The sequence below is a fragment of the Oculina patagonica genome, chromosome 8, assembly GCF_052425735.1.
Source record: "Oculina patagonica isolate OP01 chromosome 8, crgOcupat, whole genome shotgun sequence".
NCBI lineage: Eukaryota > Metazoa > Cnidaria > Anthozoa > Scleractinia > Oculinidae > Oculina > Oculina patagonica.
The window spans coordinates 1,996,132-2,018,683 of record NC_135765.1 but is presented as its reverse complement, the minus strand read 5'-3'; the positions used below and the strand labels follow the sequence as shown (position 1 = coordinate 2,018,683).

The 22,552-nt window shown below is 42.6% G+C and overlaps 2 protein-coding genes and 1 pseudogene across 2 annotated transcripts in view; 1 reads left to right on the top strand and 2 right to left on the bottom strand.

Moving 5' to 3' along the window:
- The window catches only part of LOC144662028 (transmembrane and coiled-coil domain-containing protein 3-like), a 32,796-nt gene that overhangs the window by 2,642 nt on the left and 7,602 nt on the right, over positions 1–22,552 (bottom strand). The window contains exons 8-10 of the mRNA XM_078522762.1: positions 22,121–22,181; positions 21,801–21,880; positions 20,340–20,486 (exon numbers count right to left, since the gene is read on the bottom strand). Coding sequence (XP_078378888.1) covers positions 20,340–20,486; positions 21,801–21,880; positions 22,121–22,181 — 288 coding nt within the window. The remainder of the gene's footprint in view (positions 1–20,339; positions 20,487–21,800; positions 21,881–22,120; positions 22,182–22,552) is intronic.
- On the top strand, positions 349–18,341 carry LOC144662952 (E3 ubiquitin-protein ligase TRIM71-like; annotated as a pseudogene).
- LOC144662953 (uncharacterized) lies at positions 9,865–11,118 on the bottom strand. The gene has a single exon (XM_078523882.1). It carries the CDS (start codon positions 11,116–11,118, stop codon positions 9,865–9,867), a length of 1,254 nt encoding a protein of 417 aa, XP_078380008.1.

The window sequence follows — 22,552 nt, the reverse complement described above, 5'->3', positions numbered from 1 at the left end:
AGTGCATTTTAAAACCTCAGGTGCTGACCAGAAGATCGCAGGCTCAGGTCACGTGTGCAGTATCGGAAACGTATCGAAAGTGCGATATTTTTCGAAAGTACCGATACTTTTCAAAATTGTCAAAATATAGATGTATCGAATATTTGGTATTGAGTATCGGCCCATCCTTACTTTTAGGTGAAAATAACGGCTGTACTGCGAAGGAGGCTACTTTTAAGGCTTGGCTAAATCTATTTATTATTTTTAATCCAATGTGAACTTCCGGCTTTTCTAAGAAAGACTGGAAACCTAAACAACCTATTGTTGGCAAGAAGCGTAAACAGAGCCACCGCCATCTGCTCTAAACGTTTGGCTCGCTTCGTTTGCCGATTTCTTTTTGCCCTACAATGGATGTTCAACAACTGTTTAGAAATCTCACGAAAGAGGCTGAATGTCCACTGTGTTTAGAAACAGTCAACGAACCCAAGACTCTGCCATGTTTACACTCATTCTGTCTTCTGTGTCTCGACAAACACGCAGGTTATGCAAGAAGACAGCTACAAACAACAATCAAATGTCCGGTTTGTCTGACTTGCTTCCAAATTCCTGAAGGAGACACGTTTGGTGGCCTTCCCACATCTTTTCATCTCAATCGATTGGTGGATCTACTCGTTCTGAGAGATGGTAGCGCAGAGGCCCAAAGATGCAACAATTGTGATGAAAACAACACTTCTACTGCAACCTGCTACTGTTTTGTGTGCCAGAACTTTCTATGTACAGCTTGTTTTGAAATTCATCAACGCCTGAAGGCCACAAGAGGACACCGAAATATCTTGGTGGAGAATTTGCAAGCGCAAGATGTTGAAGAATTGATCCGCAGACCCGTCATGTGTTCACAGCAATACCACGAAGATCAAGCACTCGAATATTATTGTGAAGAATGCAAAGTTTGTGTTTGCCTGAAGTGCAGTGTGGTGAGTCATAATCGACACAACATGGTGGTTATGCAGAAAGCCGCAGACGAACAAAAGATGCAAATTACCGACGCTCTAGAGAAGATCAAAGCAGAAGTTGTTGTTTATGAAAACCATATGAAGAAAGAAACGGAGTTAATGGAAAAAAGCAAAACAGAAATATCTGCTGCCCAAAGGAAGATGACAGAAACCGTGGACGATTGTATACGAATTTTAACAGAGCACAAATTGGCTATGAATACCAAGTTTAATGAAATCAGTCAAGCACAACTTAAAGCTCACGCGACGCAAATAGAAAACTTTCAGTTCGCTGTTACTCAGTTGAAAAGTTCCGTTGAACAAGGCGAGAGGATCTTAGAAAGAAACATTAACGCTGAAATTTTACAAACGAAACAAGTTATCATTGTTCGCTGCGAGGAACTTTTGAACGCAAAGAAACCAGAAATTTATAAACCACCACATGTGCATTACATAGTGGAAAACAAAGCGGATATTTTGGATCGAGTCGTTGTAAGTAAAACGGATCCTTTACAGTCGCTAGTTGAAGGACAATGTGAGAAAGAGATAGAAGAAATGACAGAAACAAGTTTTACGATTGTGACCAGAGATTTAGATGGAGTTCAGTGTTGTCATGGAGATGATCACATAAAAGTCAGCATTCAAACTCCATCAGGAGATGAATTGAAAACGGAAATAAAAGACTGCAATTATAGCAAGCACACAGTGACATACACACCAGAATGTGTTGGACAATATAGAGCGGAGATTGAAGTGAATGGACAGCACCTGACTGGTAGTCCCTGGAGTGTTCAAGTAGTACCACATCAGGAGAAGGAGGAGGAGGAGGAGGTTAAGGAGGTGGAGGAGGAGGAGCTGGACAGTTCGAGGAGGCGGTATAGGAGGAGGAGGAGGGGGAGGAGGACAGTAGTAAAGAGGGAAGTTTCCGAATAACACCTCCTAATTTTCCCATTTATTTACTAATAAAACTAAAAAATAAACCTTTTTCTTCTCGGCTCGCGAGGCCGACTAGCTCGCTTGGCCGGCTTGCTCGCTCGGCGCGCTCGCCTCGCGAAACGCGGAATGTCAATTGAACATTTGTGATTATCAGGTACATGCCTTCCAGCGAAATGTCTTTGAGCGAGCCCCAGTCGGCAAAAGAAAAACAGTTCGTCGAGTCGGTTGAGCAACGAATTGAGCGAATGCCACAGGCCACAATTCGTGAAGTTGTCCGTAATATACTGGATGAGCCGATCCCTCTTGAAGTGCAAGAGCGTTTGCTTAAACCGTTGCTTTCACAAAAGTATCACCCAAAACCCCCTCAGCGACTTCGTCGCAAGGAAAAGAAGGAGCAAAAAAGGAAGAACATTCAAAATGAATTTGATCTTTTTGTACCACACGAAAATCGGGTGGTAACAAATTATCAGAATGAGATTTTAAACCTTCTTGATGTCGCGGAATACGAGGGGGAGGAGGAGAATGGGCGTCGTTTTATTCGATGGCGCTTTATCAGAGGTCTGCAAAAAGACCTTAAACCAAACTTTATGGAAAATATTCGAGGAAAGGTAAACACTGCGTTTTATATCAGGTATGTTTTCTCGTATCGGTTGCGCAACATTGATAATGACACGGTCATTGTTTACTACATTAACCACGGCTCACCTCGGATTAATAAGCTGCCTGCAGCAGAAAAATGGTTGAGCGAACAGGAGACAAAACGCCTGGCTTCTGACAATATAAAAAGACCTTCTACAAAGTGGAAGTTTGTAAGCTTTTTTACTGTTGAGGTAAAGGTTGTGCTTGACCGTCAACCGCTGTTGGGCACAGGCCCCTTACCAGACTGGCTGCGCAACCTTGCGCGTGGCCGGCCGATGGTTGCGCTAGATACTTATCAAGATAATTTGTGTCTATGGCGTTGTATTGCTGTGCATCGAGGAGCGCTTCCTCATCGAAGCACAGCAGCAGCTCGAGGTCTCGCAAAGAGTTTCTTCAAACTCGAAACTGTGCCGATCGACTGCCCGAAAACCTCTCTTGATGAATTAGATAAAGTTGAAAGGCATCTTAACAAAGGTTTACCTTTTTCTGATTGGCTTGGCATTCGTGTATATGAGCCAGAGATTATCTGTACATATGTGCCTGTAAATATAAGTGGAATTGACAATGAGATGAAAGAAAAAAAGAAAATTAATATGGCACCTAAAAAGAAACTCGCCTGAAAAGATAAATAATGTGCTTACAATCGGAACTTACGAAGGTCACGCTTTTGTTATAAAAGATATTGAAAAGTTGGCAAAAATCTTTTCTTGCACCCATTGCAACGCGAGATTTACACAAGCTTGCAACCTTAAACGCCATGCCCAAACTTGCAGCCAAGGAAAAACAAAAATCGTTTGCCCAGGCGAAAAGGTTGAAGAACCACAGACAAGCTTTGAGAAGGCTTTTTATCCAAGCCATCAAGCTTCCAAAGAATCGCTTCGGTGGCTAGAAAAAGAAGCTAAGCGGCGGAAAATTCACATACACCACGCAATGTGTGGGCATGGTGGCGAGCGTTGGGTTGAGCGCGCACCTGTCGACGGGTACGACCCTATTTCAAAAACTGTATTTCAATACCACGGCTGCCACTGGCATGGGTGTATAAAATGTTACCCACGAGATCGTGACAAAATCTTTGTCCGCAACGATCAAACATGTCAAGACAGGTTTTTAGCCACAATGAAACGCTCAAGTTGGCTACGACTGTCAGGCTACCGTGTGATCGAAGCTTGGGCGTGCGAGGTTGGGAAAAGCTTTGTTGATACACCGCGGACCCAAACAAAAAGCTACCCGCACGCAATTTTGTACGATTTCGAGTCGTATGGCGACAATAATCAGCGAAAGGATCCGACTCCAACGCTCACGATCGAAAACGCGCACGTGCCAATCTCGGTAAGCATCGGTGACACCCTTGAAAGAGAGCCCACTCACATCTGTGAAAGAGACCCCGCAGAGCTGGTCCGTAAGTTTATGGAAGAGCTTGAGAGGCGCGGAAAAAACATTCGAGCCCGTGTAAGAGCAGAATTTATGCCAGAAGACGTAAGCCTGCTTTTAAAAGCACAACAACGAAAAATCGAGGAATGGTGCAACCAAGTTCCTGTAGTTGGGTTTAACTCTGGCAGTTACGATCTGAATCTGATCAAAAACAACTTTGCTGAATGTCTTGCTGACACAACGGGCAAAGTCAGAGTGGCAAAAAATTGTAACAAAATCATGTTCTTGCTCACTCAGGGTTTTCGTTTCCTTGATATTATCAACTACCTTGGGCCGGGAACAAGCTATGAAAAGTGGGTTAAGGCTTATGAATGCGAGGCAAAGAAATCGTGGTTTCCTTATGAGTGGTTTGACTCCCCCGAAAAGCTTGACTACCCTGGGCTTCCTGACTACCCGGCGTGGTTTTCGAAGTTGAAAGGGCAATTCGTGCTCACAAGGGAGGAGTGGGAGGGGTGTAAGCGCACATTTGCGGAAAAGGGCATGCGCACCTTTGCAGACTGGCTGCGCTATTACAACAATCTCGACGTGTCTCCTGGCCTGGAGGCTCTTGAAAAGATGAAAACTTTTTACACTGAAAAGAGGATCGACATTCTTAAAGACGCAGTCAGTATTCCCGGGGTTAGCTTACATTACCTGCTCAGAGGATCTGTTGAAAGAGGGGCTGAACTTTTCTCTCCTTGCGAAGAAGCGTACGAAATGCTGAAAGGAGCTGTTGTTGGAGGGCCAAGCATAGTATTTACAAGGTACCACGAAGCTGGTGTTACAAAGATCAGAGAACACCAGTACTCCTCTCCGCATCTTTGCGAAAACATTGTCGGCTACGATGCAAATGCCCTTTATCTGTCAACAATGTTAGAAGAAATGCCTTGCGGAAATGAAGAAGTCCGCCACTTTTTTGGACATGAAGAAGAAGAGGCTGTTTTACTTACAAGAGACCTGAAAGGCGCTCGGAGCTGGTTTGGCTTTGCTGAAGTGGATATTGAGATTCCAGAAAAATTATGGAAAAAGTTTGAAGAGATGCCGCCTTTCTTTTATAACAAAGAGGTACCAGGTGAAGCCGTTCCAAACCACATGCTTGAATACTTGCAAAAAACAAAAAGAAATCGAGGTGACGGAAAAAAGTTAGTCGGTGCTCTTTCTGCCAAAATGATTCTTTTGTATGCACCACTTTTGCGCTGGTATGTAAAACACGGAGCAGTGATAAAAGCTGTTTACCGGAGGATTAACTACCAACCGAAAAAGATCTTCCCATGGTTTGTGGAACAAGTGACAGAGGCGCGGAGAACAGGCGATGTTGATAAGAGCAAGGCCTTGCTGGCTGACGTGTTTAAGCTGTTAGGAAACAGTGCTTACGGGAAGCTGATCGAGGCTCTAGAAAGGCAAACAAACGTAATTTATACAAAAGACGAAAAAGTGGTTGACCGAGCCCTGCGAAGCGCGTATTTCAGCGACTTAGATGAAATCGGGCAAGCGTACGAGTTGGAAAGCCGCAAGCCCCGGATAACTATTAGCAGGCCTTTTCAAGTTGGGATCGCGGTTTACCAGTTAGCAAAGCTGCGCATGCTCAAGTTTTACTATGACTTTTTAGACAAGTATTTTGATCGAAAAGACTTTGAGCTCATTCAGATGGACACAGACAGCTGTTACATGGGTATTTCGGCACAAAAGCTTGAAGACATTGTAAAACCCTCGCTGAAACTTGAATTCGAGTCCCAAAAAAAACAATGGCTGGCTTGGCACAAGTGGAGCGGCCGCACCCCTGGTCTCTTTAAGCTTGAGTGTACGGGCAGCCGGATGATTGCGCTTTGCTCAAAGTGTTATTTCATCGAGGAACAAGAGGGTGAAAAAAAGAAGTTTAGCACCAAGGGTATGTCAAAGACGCAAAACGAAGTAACTTGGCAGCGTTTCAAGGCAGCTCTTGAAGGCAGCGTTGATAAAGCGAATAACAGAGGCTTCCGTATGAAGGAAGGAAAAATGGTGACTTACGAGCAGGAAAAACTGGGTTTGAGCGCCTATTACGACAAACGTTGGGTGCTTGACGATGGAATACATACCGAACCGATTGAATATCACCTTTAGCTGGCATTGACTGGTGGAAGGGAGGTATCAGGAGGTACGACGAGCAGCTCCTCGCGCACAAAGCCGCGCTTGGGGCCGTCTTGCAAGTAATACAAAACAGGTTCGTTCGGTTTCATTACAGCTCTTTCAAGCGAAAAGACTTTTAAAGACCAGATTGGATCGGTGGCACGTTTTCCGCCACCTTCCAACTCACCCGGCTGGTACAAATATCTAACATTCACGGAGGAGGGGAGCTTTTTCTCACTCTTACCAACAGGCCTTAAATAAGGAGTCGAAGGCTTGGCAGCAACGGCTTTTACTTTAATGACTTCTGAGGGTTTTTTGCCCGTCAGCCGTGTAACTTCGTTGTTCAGAGCGGCAACAACTTCGGGGAGCCTTTTAACCCACGCTGTCGACCGCTGGCCAGATGCCAGGTTCATCTCTTTGCCGTACTGAAAACCAAACAGGCGCTCTGCTAGTGTGCGGTTAAAACGTTCAACAATAGCTTGATCTCTGTGGATATTAACACGCCCGCGTCTAATATAGGTTTTGTGATCTTCCATTTCTTTGGTAACAGCTCCCATGAATTCGCGACCAGGGTCAACTTGAAGCATCTGTGGCCATTTTAGTGCACTTCGCCTGTAAATTGTCTGAAAACCTTTTGCAACCTCAGTTGAATCTTTGGATGTCAAAGGCTCGGCCTCTTTGTAACGGCTGGCAACGTCAACAACAGTCAGAGCGTATTTGTAAACTTTTCGCCCTCGCGGCAGTTTGTCGTGTGGCAGAAAAAGAAGGTCCGCCTGGTGGACCGCGTTAGGAGTAGAAACATCGAATTTTGGGCGAGGAACGTATCGTGGTGCCGGAAGGTAGATCTGCCAAAGGGCCTGCTTAACTAGCCACTTTTTTGCAGCATCTTCGGAAACCTTGGCGGCCTCGGCTAATTTTTTTATCGCGGCAATTCCTTTCCAGTAGCCCTGGGGGCTATAGTAGACTTTCGAGATCTTTGCATCCATGCGTATACAAGAAAAAAAGAAAAGTTTAAAGAAACCGAAAGGCAGCGTACCCAAGTGCAAGCGCGCCAGCACCAACGAACATAAGTTCACCTTGTTTCTGCTGCTCGCTTGGCTTATAAAAATCAGAAAACTTGGGCTCTTTCGGTGAAATAATTTGTTTGTCAGGATGTGCCTGGTTGTAGAGTTTGAAAGCGTAGTCAGTGTTAGTGAAGTTCTGTTTGGCCTGCTCTTTTATTTCCGCGTTGGTTTGTATCCAGTCGAGGAGCTTGGTGCGGTCGCGAGAGTATTTAGCGTAAGCGGCCTGGTAAGCCTCGAGAGCTTTGTCGTGTCTTTCTTTTTCTTTTAAAGCGGCGTCATCTCCGCCACCCAAAGCTCGAGCAAGGTAGTTGCCGCCAATGAAAGCAGCAGCGTTCAAGATAGCTCCGCCAGCCATAATCGCGATGCTTGCCATTGTGTGTCTTTGTTCTTATATTATGCGAATTTTTTTTTAATTGGTGGGGAGGATTTTCTGGTCCTCGAGATATTGTTTTAGTGCAATACTGCCTGTCATGACGGCTGTGAACTTTACATAGTTCATAAAACTGCTGCTTGGGTCGGATGTGAAGTTTTCTTTCACAACTTTTTTGGCAGCCCAGCCGATTCCGGCGGCTAGACCTGTAATGGTGGCTGCATCCATGAGTGTTTTCACGAGTTTGTTGTCGGACATGACGGTAGAACTTAGTTCAGTATAAAATAAAAAAAAAACATTTAATTGAAAATTCATTGTTCCCCTTCTTCTTGAGCGCTTTCGCGCACTTTCACGAAAATATCTGGGTTTTTTGCAATCCAAACGATTGTTTTGACGCACTTTTCCGTGAAATTTATCCAAACCAAGCCAACCGTTGAAACTGCAGCAACGGTTAACATAAACTGTTGGATGTCAGGGACTTTCCACATTTTATTATAAAATGATGAAAAAATATTTAATTGAAAGTTTATTAATCCATCGGACGAATTCCTCTTTTTGGTTGCGGAATTTTCGATGATGCGCTGATTCGCTGCCGCTCTGCAGGAGCCTCTTGAGCTGGCTCGGGTTCTGGTGCCGTGCCTTTGGCTGGGTGGGTTTTGCTCTTGATAAAGGCTTTGATGTCTTCGCGTTTGACATAAGTTGTAATAATTGCAACGCCAATACTCATCAAAGAGATCCATTGATTTGTGCTTAGACCGCTGGATTCCGGCGGAGACTCGGTCGGAGCTGGTTCCGTTACGGGTGGAGTTACATTTCGCTTAGCAGCCGCAGATTTCTTTTCCTTTTCTTTTGCAATTATGGCAGCGGCCTCGACAGCAGCTTTTTTCTGTGCTTCACGAGCCTGTTTTGTTTTTTCAGCTGCAAGCTTGCCAGCAGCCACTCGCTTTGGATTTTTGGCAGGTTTTGTTGCAGGAGTTGTTGAAGTGACTTGTGGAACGTTTTCTTGAACAACTGCAGGTTCGCTCGGTATTTGTGTTTCAGGGTCCGCCATTTATTAGAAAAAATAATATATTTAAATGAAAAATGCTTAGCAAACTTTTTTTGGTCAGCATTTAATGAGCATTGTTCAGTAATTACTTAGCATTTTCTTAGCATTGCTTAGTAATTTACTCAGGAAGATCTTTATGCTCGCTTTCTAGAGTCGCTTGTGGTGCTGTGCTGTAATCAATGTGCTTTGCCGTTATCAAAGCAACAGAAGCTGGAGCAAGAAACTTGCCGTATTTGAAAGACAAACCGCCGACAAGATTGGAAAGCTCGTTGTTGATGATGTAGTCATTTTTAAGCTCTTTTTGTAAAGCTTCAATATTTTTTAAGGGCACGAACAGACTTGCGGCTTTCGTAAAAAGAGTGAGCGCGCTGTCGATAAGATTTTCTGTGGTCTTGGCCCCAACATACCCTTCGTACCTCTTGAAGTACTTTTCGACGTCTTTGTCGGTCAAGCGCTTTACCTGATCGTGAGTTAGCTGCACACCGATTGCTTCTTTAGACTTGCCTGTTGAAACAAGTCTTGCAAGCTGTTCACGTAAAGCTGGAATGTCAGGTCCCGCTGCTTGCATCTCTGACGGCATACTGCCTGGTTCAGGTTCAAGCAATTCCATTACGGACGTTTCCAACATAATTCGTTCACTTGCAGTGATATCGGTGGAAGTTGCGAACGGGTCAGCCATTTATTACTCAAAAAAATATGTTCAATAAAAAAATTCTGTGCCGTAAGGGTGGCGATGAGAAATAACAAGATGCGAAAACTTATTTTTTTTTAGCTTTGAAATGACTTCTTTGTAATCTTCATGGGAAAGTTCGCCAGAGTAATCCTCAAAGATTGCCTTCGTGGTCTTGGCAGAGGGGGTGTAAAAGAAAACGATTGCCGCAACATTTTCGCGGAATGAGGATGTAATGCTTGTCATTTTTTGAGTCAGCACCCAAACGCTCAAACCTGCGTGGCGAGCAGAGAAAGCAAGATTCACCAACTCCCCCGTTCGCCCTTTCACATCTTTAGAAGCAGCGCAGTCGTCGAGGATGATAAGCGTGTTCGCACCCTCAAAAAGAAATCTTGAAAGCTTTAACCAAGATTCAACCTCGTGCTGCTCGCAAATGAAAACAAAAAATCGAAGATCTTCCTCAGCAAAGCGATAATAAGTCTTGTTGTGCGCGAAAGTCGGGCATATGAGCACGATGTAGTCAAACTTGCCTCGGAAAGGGCCACAAAGCTGATTGACCACGTACCTTGTTTTTCCTGAGTTTGTTGGTCCAACAATGAGGGCGTTAAAAGGTATATTGGCAGGATCCATTTCAGAACTTCGTTCTTATATTATAAAAGCACAGATTCTAACTGCCTGCCAATTATATTCATTTGGGCGTCGCTGATTACGTAAATGTGGCAGTTCAAATTACCTGAGCCGCTTGTTTTCCTCTCTAGCTCAAGCTGGACACCGTCCTTTGTGTTCACAAGGCGCTTGCCGCTTCCGTGCATCGAGTGGTCAGCCATGGAACGCAGATCAATCAGAAGGCCGAACTTGTCTTCTGTGTAAAACTTTTGCAGGGTCATGTGCTGCGTTTTATTTTTTTCTTTCATGTAGAATCTTTTAACTTCTTCCCATATGTCCATTCCTTCGATGCCGTTGTTGTACAGCATGTTTGGCGAGCCGTTGACAGTGACGCTTACTTTTGTAAGGTCTGGGTTAATGTACTTTTCCGAGATCCTTGCACCTTTGGCATATTGCTCTATAAAAAGTAGCAAGATACCTTTTAGGGACCTCCTCTGAGGGTTGACCTTAAGATTCAGACGTGTGTCGGATCCTTTTGCAAAAGTAACAACTTCGGCACGCTGGATGTGGTCGTAAGCGAACTCTTTGCCGCCAGTGTAAGCGCTGAACGCCTCATCTGCGATTTCCTTGCTTCTTATCATTTCGTACTCCAGCTGGATGTTTGTCAGCTTGTATTTCAGTTTTGTTGCATCTGAGCCTCTTACAACATGTTCGGCTGCCGCGAGCTTCAGTTCGAACACAAGATCGTTGTATAGTGCCTGTGGATAAAATGCTCCGTGGTCAGTTAAAATCTGGTGATCCAGACGGATCCGGTATTTATTTCCATATAGCTTATTCAGCTTTTTTTCTGCTTCGACTCCTGAAGTTTTCTTATCGCCAGCATTTGAGCGAATTTTGTTGAGGTCCTCGCTCTGAATGCCCTCTGGCACCCTGTCGTCGCGCTCCTCCTGCGAAAGGAAAAAATCCTCAAATATTTTGTAGATGTCATAGCCAACCGTGTCCTGCACGACGGTGCCTTCGTACTTTACAACAAACTTGTCGACAATAGCTCGGCTGACGTTGTCAACCAGAAAGTTGTTGGCATGGCCTCCGCTCAAGTCGATGTTGAAGCGCAGCGCCAGCGAGCCAGGCACAATGACCTCGTTTTCGTTCAGCTTTGGCACTGAAACATACAACGTTTCCTCTGGATTGGCTTCAGTGCGGTCAAAAGTGATTCGTTTTACAGCTCGCTCGGCTTTCAGTGCGCCGAGGGTTTTCTCTACGCGTCCCGGTCGAAGGTTTTCTTGAACAGCAGCCATCACTCGATAACCTTTATTGTTAAATTGAAAAGTTTAATTTGAAAATATATATAAATTACGTGATGGCGGAAGGTGGTGGATTTGAAAACCCTGCTTTTGACCCTGACTACGATTTTCCTGATGATAATGATGACGACGATGCGCAAAACACCAACGAAACAACTCCTTTTTGGCCGGACTCCCAACGCACATCCACACCAGGGCGTCCTGGTGAAGAAATTCAAATGCAAACAAGGCAGCATGAAAAGAGCGGGCTTCCTGAAACAACGTATGCTGAGACATCTTTTGGCGGCACGAAATCAGCGAGTGAATCAGCTTGGGTTGCAGCAAAAGAGCAATTTCCAAACATGAGCTCAAGCGAGCTTGAATTCTTTTACGACCCAAAAAACGGCAGGCTTAAAGTCAAAATGTTTGGCTCCGGCAAAAAGGCATATGACATGTTTGTCACAAAAAAGGGTACAGGTGGTAAACAACATCTAAATACACAACTTACAAAAGAAATAAAAAATGCACTCGGAAAGTCCATTTTTGTATTAAAGGAAGAAGTTCAACAACAACTGGCCGAAAAAGAAAAAGCACTGGAACAATCTGTTTCTCTAGCACAAGAACAGGAAAAAGTTAAAAATGACATGGAAGAAATCAGAAACCAAATAAGACAAATTGATGAACAGAGAACCGCTCTTGAGGATAAACATGGTAATTTGGATAAAGAAGAAATTCAAAAACTAAAACAGCAAAAGAAAGACCTTGAAAAACAACATCAAGAAAAAAGAAAGAAACTGGAACAAATAAGCAAAACAGCAAAACAGACGCCAAAATTAAAAGAAGATATTCAGAAGCTCACAGATGAAAATAACAGATTAAATGAAACCGTGAGAGAACTTGAAGAAAAAATGAACACAGAAGCCCTCAACGAACTAAAAGAACAAAAAACAGAACTGGAGCGCCAAAATGCGGAAGACAGGGCGATCATTGAAGACGAAAACGCCTCCACCACTGACAAACAAGCCGCGGAAGAAAGAGTTGCGGAAAGAACCGAGGAGCTCGCGCGTTTGCAAACGCAGATTGCGGAAAGAGAAAGGGCGCTTCCACTTCGTGAGAGGATCAAAGAAATCTTCAAAAAAAATGGCGTGACAGTTACAGCGATCTTTCTTGCTGCTGGTGTCACGATTGGTGCTGTTATTGGGGCCATTACAAACTCTTTGAAGGCCACCGGCAAAGCGTTGGGAAAAGGCCTAAGTGATGTTGGCTCAAAGGTAGCATCAGCTCTGCCCGGTCTCATTGGCTCGATTGTGAGCTTTCTTTTCAAAACCGCTGGCCAAGTAATTGGCTTTCTTGCAGAGCACACCTGGCTGCTTATCCTTGCTGCGGTTGCTTTTCTTGTTGAAAGATACATCAAGAAGAGACGTTAACGCATAAGGGCGTAGAGCAAAGCTGCAGCTCCAACCGCACCAACAGCGACAGTTGCTTTGTTTATTTCGTGTGTATCATTGACTTCGACCTTTGTAGCTTTAGCGCTTTGCGCGCTTTCAGCTTCAGCACCTTCGGTGCTCGTTGGTGCCGGAGTTTTTTTTGTGTCCCTTTGGGACTCCTTGTGTATAGGATTTGAAGGGTGGCTGTTTGGTGGGTTTACCTTTGATGGTCCTCCGGCCATCAGTTTAAGAGCTGCTTTTTTTGTTGATTTATTAACATCATTATTCAATCCTATTTTCATTCCTGCTACAGCCTGCTTCAGCTGATTGTTGTAGCCGACAACGCTTTCTGTGTTTATCACCATACTACCCGGCATCAGCCAGGCACCAGGGCAGACAGCAAGGTTAAGCCGAACCTTCGCTTCATCGATAGAAAGTTGGTATCTTTGAACTGACTTTGCCAGATCTGGTTGCCTTATAGCGTCTTCAACCAACACGAGGAACTCACTTTGAGCCTCCTTTGCGCGGCCGCCTGTGCCAAGTATGCTACTTCGAACGTTGACCTGCGAACCCAGAATACAGTAGACAAAAGCCTCTATCGACTGGTTTACTCTCGACAAACCTGCCTGAGTCAGCCCTTCTGCGGCGTTAGGACAAAACCAGTCTGCCTGTGCATATGCAGCGTCGTCTGGCTCGATATATTGAATTAAGTTACCCTTGCTTGCAGCTCCCCCTTCGTCCGAAAATTTATCGTAATCGGGGTATTTTGCTCCAGAATTTTTTGGTCCAATGTTAGTAAACCAGATATAAACATCACCAAGCCCATGATTGGCGCCTCTTCTGAAACGAAAATCGCTTGACGGGTCGACACCGAACTCAGCGCATATTCTTTTATACGAAGCCACGTCGTACTTGTTGTCGAACTGGCTAAACGTTGGGTCGCCTGGCAAGGCGCTTACGCTCTGAATTCCGCCCATCTGAAACAATATTCGCCTTATTGTAAAATAAACGTGAAAAAGGTAAAAATTACGCACAACAGGTGGCAAACTGAGAGCTGAGTGTTCTTCATCAAAAATTTCACGACTTATCCCACTGCCTGTTGTCGCGCACCAGACAGCAAAGTTAAGTTGTAGAGGCCAGTAGCCAATATTTGGGCTAGCAAGCCACCTTTTTGACTCTTTTCCTGATGAATGCTTTAGTTTTGTTTTTTGAAAAATCTCTCTTAATTTCGTTGTGAAATATTGATCTGGTGTTACGTAGATGTTGATTTTGCTGTTAAATATTTTTTTCAAACTCGGTGCGGCTTCGTGAAATCCAACCGCGGGAATTGGTAAAGATGCGCCTTTTGCGCCGCTTGGTGACAGCTGTTGTGGAAAACCTCCTGAAATTTGATTCACCCCCAGTGCTTTTTTCATCTCTGGGCTCCAATATTTGCTGTCAGAGCCAAAAACATTTATCAAATGGCCTTGCTCTGCCTTGTAATAAATGTCTGCCGTTGCTGTGTGGTTGTACGCGAACTCAACCTGTGCAACAAATTTTGTTCGGTCAGCGTTTGGATATTTTGCAAGAAAAGGTTTCCATGCCTTGTCTTTTGCCGCTTCAGAAATTGTAGTTGCTTCTGGGGTTTTCATCCACTTCATAAAATCTCTTTCTTTGGAATCAAGAAAAATTGATTGAGAAATGTCATCAGCTCTCGGAATAGGCGGAGCCATTTTATATTAAAGATTTATTTTTCAAAAGATAATTATAAAGATGGTTGTGCTCACTGTCACCACAACAGAAAATCCGAAAACTGTTTATTTTGACCAGCCTATTCCTAAACCGAGCTATATCCGGCTGCTAAGTTGTTCTCTTTACAACAGCTGGAATAGTTTGGAAGAGGATGGAATAGTTTCTTACAAAAAAGGGAACGAGGAAAAGGAGGAAATGCGTTTTATACGGCAAGGAAACTACTCACTCGACGACATTGGGGATATTTTTGAAAAAGGATTTCCAGAGAAAAATATGTTTTCTGTAAAAAAAGGCATTACGGGTCGTTCCTTAATAATAAAAGCAAACGAGGCCAAAATTAAAACTTTTAGACTGAATGAAAGTCTTATTAAGTTCTTAAATCTGTGGGTTCTTAGTGATACTGATTTTCTTAATCAAATTGTGGTAAATAATGTTTCAAATCCTAAAAATTACTTCATCAACTGTGACCTTATTGACAAGCAACAAAGCTTGCTAAATGGTAAGCCTTCAAGCCTTTTAGCTTGTTTTGACATACGAGGGAAACCGTATGAAAAAATTCATTACCAAAATAAGCATCTTAACGTCTTGCGCGACGTTGCGGCTGAAGAAAATGTATCATCTCTGACTCTTTCGATAAGAGATGAAAATGAAAATCTATTCGAATTTAACGGCTTAAATCTTGCATATGAGATAGAATTAAATTAAATTAAATACAAAAATAAAATTAAAAGTATACGACCATGTCTTCAGCTAACGTGCTCCCAAGTGCACCTGCGTTTGCTGTTTGTGCAGAAGACAGCGTAAAACACGCGGAAATACAAACACTGTATCCCGCTTTGCCAAATCAACCAGAAAACTTTAGGTTAACAAAAATCAATCAAATTTGTTCAGAGTTTGACAAAGAAGTTGTAAAATACCGAGCTGTTTTGAAAAAGTATAAAAAGGTGAAGTCTGTTTTCCATTATTCCGCAATTTCAATGGGTGGTTTGTCCAGTGTTCTCTCTGCTTCCAGTCTTGGCACCGCGGTAACGGTCGTTGGTTTGCCGGTAAGCGTTCCTCTCGCTGCATGTGCTGCCATTACAGGCGTCTTGTCTGCCGCTTTCACTGGAGCGAGCAAAAAACTTGAACCAAAAATTATGAAAAATAATGAAATTACTTCGCTTGCTGTTGCCAAACGTGAAACTGTCAATAGGCTTGTTTCTGCCGCTCTCATTGACAATAAAGTTGATGACAAAGAGTTTCAAATTATTTTGGATGAATATTCTCGTTACATGGCCCTCAAAGAGACTGTTCGCAGGCACCTTACAAAAAATTTAAGCCAAAAAAAGTCATCCCCACAGCCTGACATTGAGAAACTGAGACAGGAAATTCGACAAGAAGAATTGGCTAGGTTAAAAAAAAGAATATCAGCAGAGTCGAAATCAGATTTGAGAAAATAAACACTGGATTTAATCTGAGTGTTCAGAAAAATAAAATTAACGCATGACACAAATCGTGACATTGTGTGACACAGAGCGTTACAGTCACGCGTGACGTTGCGTGACAGGTCAAACGAAAGGGCAAAACCCTGGTCGGGGGGTGCTCGTTGGCTGTTTCTTGCCTAGCCCCGGCTAGGACTTTTTCCCCGCCGCTGACAAGGCGGCTCTCCCGCATTTTTACCTCTGCCGAGGTTTGAAATCCCGAGGGATTTCTGAGCACCCCCACGTTATCAGTAGGGCCGAGGCGGGTTCACCCAGGGGTATCTCCCACTGAAAGGAGTCCCCCTATACCCCGTAATTCATAGACTGTTCACAGTCCCCTATTTTTCCGTGAAGTCGTAGAGATCGATCGTTCAGTCCGACGGGCCACCATCTTGGTTTACGAACGCGAGCGAAAACTGGGGAGAGTGCAAAAACCCCGTGGGTGGCTGGGCAGGATGCTCTATAGCACGGGGTTTTTGCACTCTCCCCATTTTTTGCTCGCGTTCGTAAACCAAGATGACGGTCCGTCGGACTGAACGATCCATTTCTACGACTTCACGGAAAAATAGGGGACTGTGAACAGTCTACGTAATTCACCATCCGCACAAGCCATTATAACAGGATTCAAGTGGTTGGCCATCCACTACCTCCCTTGACTTCACCAGAATTTGTGAACTAACAAAAAGTTACGGCCGCGTTAACTTATATATAGTTCACTTTGTCACATTTTTCACTTGTGGTACCCTTTCACCTATTTTGAGCAAGTACGCATGCGCTTTTGGGCATCAGGATGATGTCATCATTAATTAGACACTTGGTAAAGTTTGGTAAATAGGCTAAAATGTTGGTTCTTTTCCAAGCGATTTGCTTTATTTTAACCGAACTTTCTACTCCCGTTTGGCAAAATGAGGTCAGACAGATAACATATCAAGTCGTGGAAGCAATGCTTGAAGCAGAAAAAAAATAAACAGGCCCGATTGAGTCCGATGTTTCGGGAAAGTTCTTTCGATCGATCGATAAACTTCTGTGATCAAATCCTGTTATTTCTCGATTTCTTCTCTTCGCTTCACTTCGCCAGCTTCTGTGGGGGCACAAAAAATTACAGCGCGTTAACTGAGCGTATTTTTTTTGTAATATCTGTTCTGTTTCGTTTTTTATCGGCCCAAACACTAAATCCTGATTAGGCCGCCATGTTTTCTTCCTGCTCGTCCAAGGGCCTGAGAACTAAAAATATGGTTTCCAGACTCTCTCTGAAAATGTCACGCAACTCACGTAAGCTCGCGATTTTGCGTGCCGCTCGCGGGGCAACCATTTTTTTTGTGTCTGTAAACGGTCGATATATTAAGCATTTTGCCACATTTAAGGCATTTTTCTTTTGGTTTTTTTTGTGTTTTTCTTTTCTTACAATGATACCTTTCATGTGTTCGAAGCGAGTGGCATTGTGTAAACGTTTTCTCGCAAGATTCGCATTTATAATCTTTTAATGACCAGACGCTTGCTGATTTTTTAAATGTCTTTCCGTCAATCGAAAGATATTTCTTTTTCACATCCTGGCCGGAGTTTTGCAACGCTTCCGTGCGATTTGGAAGACAATAACATCCACATAAACAAATCAAGGAACAATTGTTTGGTGAAAGCAACGGTTTAAGCAAACGCTCTTGCACTTCAAGAGGGATCGGCTCATCCAGTATATTACGGACAACTTCACGAATTGTGGCCTGTGGCATTCGCTCAATTCGTTGCTCAACCGACTCGACGAACTGTTTTTCTTTTGCCGACTGGGGCTCGCTCAAAGACATTTCGCTGGAAGGCATGTACCTGATAATCACAAATGTTCAATTGACATTCCGCGTTTCGCGAGGCGAGCGCGCCGAGCGAGCAAGCCGGCCAAGCGAGCTAGTCGGCCTCGCGAGCCGAGAAGAAAAAGGTTTATTTTTTAGTTTTATTAGTAAATAAATGGGAAAATTAGGAGGTGTTATTCGGAAACTTCCCTCTTTACTACTAGGACAGTTCGATAGTCCTTGGGAATTGCTGTGAGTGAAAAAACTGGAACCACTGCTGTGACAGACAGTAATAATGAGAGAATTCAATTGTTTAGCTCTGCTGGGAATTACCTGAGAGAGATCAACTAGATAATGCTTCAGTGGCCTTCACACAGTCTGGTGAAATCCTTACCATTGTTCCAGAAGATGGTGATGGTGGCGGGCAATGTGACGACGCTCACCATCACCAAGATGTTGCTGATGTGAAAGAGGACGACGATGATGATAATGATGAGGAGGAGGAGAAATAAGAGGAGGAGGAGGAGGAGGAGGAGGAGGGGGAGGAGGATGTTGATGTTTTTTTTTTCTGAATTTGATTATGCTTTTAATGATGCTGTTTTGTAGAAGATTTCTTTGTTCAGTGGAAGTGGTCAGTTTATTAAACACATCAACAAAGAAAATGTTAGAAAAACCCTTTTTCCGTATCTGTTGGAAGTGATGATCGTATAGTCATATGTGACTGGGCAAACAATGAAATCAGGGCCATCTCCGCTGACGGGACACAATTGCTTCTGTCGTTTGGTATTCCAGACTGTGATACCGTATTTATTCGATTAAGCGCCCTGGGCGCTTATTAAATTTTTGGACCTTGAGGGTGGGCGCTTATTCGAGGCTGGGCGCTTATTAAATTTTCACCATTTTTAGCAAGTAGCACGTTTATTTTTCAAGAAATCATTGTATAATAACTAAACGTGAAGGTATTGCTGGTTTTCACTGTCACGCAATCAAAAATTAAATTCGAAACCATTCAACTACAGAAGCTATGAATTTCAAATATTATAGATGATAAATAGATAAACAATTTCTCCAAGTTTCGGGTCTGTGCGGTGTACCGTTCGCAAGTTATTTTCCGAACCTTTCCACGCAAATTTATAAAGCTTAGTATGGAGATTTCATAACTGTGTCCTTCCGAGGGACACAAATATGGCCGCCTTGATGTCAGAGAAACCATCTGGAACTCAGTTCTGTTTACAACAGCGGCTATCCTTGGCTTAAGAGCTAGTACACTTTCACATAAACACCACTTATTATATCTGAAATGTTCAATTTGCTCAAAATGGAAAGGAAAGGCCTTTTTTCAAACAAAACAGCTTTGTCACGGCACTCAGCTTGATGTCACATACGACGGAAAACTCAAATATTCAAAATGCTCTGTTTTAAAAACGAATGACACTATCGATCTGGAAATTTGCAAAAATATATATTTTTAGTTTATCTTTCGCCTAATGACAACGAAAATTTAGCAGGCCTAGTGAATTTTGATTTCAGAATTTTATGACGTAACATGAAAACCAAGAATACGAAAGCTGAATTTTAAATGTTGATTGGAAGTTTCAGTAAAAAACTAAAAAAACTCGGTCTTCGGGATAGTCTCTTAGTAGTACTTAGTCAATTTTAATCTCAATTACAACAATAATCAAATTTCCTCTTGCGCTCTCATTTTAGGGGGGTGGGGGTGAGTGCTTATTCGAGGCTGGGCGCTTATTAACTTTTCCTACCTACAGAGTGGGCGCTTATTCGAGGTGGGCGCTTAATCGAATAAATACCGTATAAATTTCCCAGGACCCATGTTGATAGCGGTTTTTATAACTGAAATGGTCATCCTGTATAAATATGTTTTAATTATTATTATTATTAATACGGTAACTGCAAAACATCGCTTTTGATGCAAAGAAATATTCAAGCTTGTTTTAGAGTTGCTTTGAAGTGCCGTTTTAAGTTAAACGAAATTCTTCAAATAAGCGCCGCATTGGGATTGCGACGCTTATTCGGGGGCGGCGCTTATTAACTTTTTTGTCCCAAATGCAGCGCTTATTCGAGGGCGGCGGTTATTCGGGGGCGGCGCTTATTCGAGTAAATACGGTAACCGGAGGCAAACGCGCGAAAACGTGTACCAGTGGGAAGCGCGGGAAAAAGCGTAACTTGTAAGAAGTGTTAGAAACAAGGCGTAACCCGAATCACGACAGAGTCATACATTGTACCTGTCTCGCGGAGTAACAGTACGTTTGTTCTCAATGGCTAGAGCAAGATGCATTTTATTGTTGACCGAATTACAAGAGTTATTCAACGCAAAACCATAGCGAAGACAGAAATAGAGTGGTTTTACTGGCTTATAACTGAATTGCTTTGGAATTGTTTTCTCGGTTCATGAGAATAATGAGTTAATATAATTCATGAGTAAATATAAGTCAATTTTAAATATGTAAATAGTAATTTTTATTTTAATTTTTTGTTATCTATTTTTCGTTCTCGGAAATATTAGCTTGTCAAGCTACTCTAAATTCGAGTTTAAATAAAGTTTTATTATTATTATTATTATTCAAAGTCTCGCACCATCTTCCCAACCAAACAAATGTAACCAAAATCCAATCTCGATTTGGTCGCGTGCGTTTTCTCGCGCTTGGAGTCGGTAACGCGTGTTGCTTCGAGATCTCATTGGTGATTGGCTAAAGTAATTGCTTTGGTTGTTGGTTGGTTTTACGACCTTCAACTAAAACTTGCTCCGATTTCCGACAGTTAATTAAATACTGTAAAAGCCGCAAGTAGCGTTATATTACCGCTCATAAGAAACTCACCTCTCTAGAAATGAGATGAAATCTTCTTGCTCGACTTCCAAGGACAAACGAGAATTCACTAACTTGAGCAAGCCCAGCAGCAACTATATACTTTGTGCTTCGTGACTCGCACAAGAACATCCGAAGGACAAACACAGAAACTACGAACTGAAACATAAACACAACGCTCAATATTAAATGAAGAAAATACTCAAGTCGAATTTACTCAGAACATAAAGTTTTTGAGTCTCCAACTGGAATTAAATCTTTGGGGGAGCAGGTATGGTGCAGTGGTGAGAACGCTCGCCTTCCACCAGTGTGGCGCGAGTTCGAAAAAAAAAACATTTTCAAATTCATAAACAATTTTCCAGTACTTTTTCAGGATTTTTCAAGGGCTCAGATTGATTTTTTTCAGGAATCCAAAATTCACATTAACCCTTTCTCTCCCAAGATCTCAATATCATTTTTCCTTACTGTCTGTACATTTCTTATAACGTAAGTTTTGAGAATTCAGTTACTTGAGTTAAACAGATTTCCAGAACTTTCAAGGACCAGTAATCTTTTTCCAAGACTTTCCAGGTTTTCCAGGACCCGTAAGAGCTCTGAAATTCCAGTTCGACCTGGATAGAGTACCCGCATGAAGACCATCTAAAACTGATGTGGCTTCCTCTCTAAATATTTTAATTTATTAATTTAATTTTAATTATTTTATTTATTATTTTACTTAAACCCATGGCCTTCCAGATACCTAGTGGACGCTCTAACCACTGAGCTATGGGAGACTCGTGGTAAGCGAGGTCGTAAACTTGATTCTTATTATATGACACATGGCTCGCAAACTGCAAAACGCAATAATTTCGATGTGATAAATGTAGAATACATGGAATAGGGACTAGATGAAAGTGAATACACGAAATAGCGTATTCACTTTTCATCCAAGTAACCATTCCATTTAACACAACGCTCATCAACATGTGAACACGAAAGTGTTGAATGCAAGTTTACAGTACTTAAGGTTGTAGCTGTCACTTTGAGAAACAAACTTTTCTCTAGATACCATTACCTGATTCGAATTATTTGGTCTTTATTACTACTTTATTACAACACTTATCAAATACATCCTTACAATACAGACATTACAAAATATTGATATTTAAGATAGCTTTGTATGCCAGGAAAGCAAAGAGAACAGCCTTCCGTCTAACATTTTATAAATAAAAAATTTGCCAACTTAAATACAATGAATAGTATTTTTATGAGGTATACGTCTTTTATATCCCAGGAGAACAGACTCTGGGAAAAGCTCTACTTCAATGTTTGTTTGTTTGTTTATTACCCAACATTTGTCATGTTGTAGAGAAGTGCACCCGGAATAACTGTGGAGACAGTTGATTTCTTTTTGTGCTATACTCGTTCTTTACTAAGAGAGGTTCCCATATTGCTTTTATTGAAAACGTAAGTAAAAGATAACCAAGTACCTACCTTCACTGACACAACACCAAGGGTAAGAGTCAACACAAGAGGAAATTCATTTAACACAAATGTAGGAAAAACGTGAAGACCTGTGAGACAAATGAAAGTGTAATAGATCAATAAGTGTCTCGGAGAAGGGTTTGCAAATCTCGGAGAAGGGTTTGCGAGGTAGATATGGGTTCTTGGGGTGGGGCGATGCATAATTATTATGCATCGCCCCGCCCCAAGAACCCATATCTACCTCGCAAACCCTTCTCCAAGATTTGCAAACCCTTCTCCGAGACACTACAGGTTTTGTCAGCGAAGTTGCTAAGCAAAAGATGACTTACCAATTGATGCAAAGAAGAGACATGAGAAGAAATCACGCAAAGGTTCCACCAGCTCGTTTACCTGGAGGAAAAAAAGTCACAGTTAGAATGAATCATTCGGTGACTAATCTCGTTCCCACATCTAGCAGGTAGACAAGCCGGAAGGCGAGATCTGGCCAAGTAAGAAAATTCAATTTTTTTGATTGGCTGTTTCAAAGCATGGCTGTCACAGCGCTAAAATTTGAACGTGCGATGCGGCCCCAAGGGAATTCAATATCTGTTTTTTATGCAAATTATAGATCATGCACGCAATCATAATATATTCATTTTTGAGACGTTTCGTTGTTTACAGTCGGCCTCAAAGCCAAGAAGATTTCGTTTTAGTTGTTTGTAGCATTATAAAGCTATTTCTGACGAATAACGATGTTTAAAAACAGAGAATATTTACGTTTG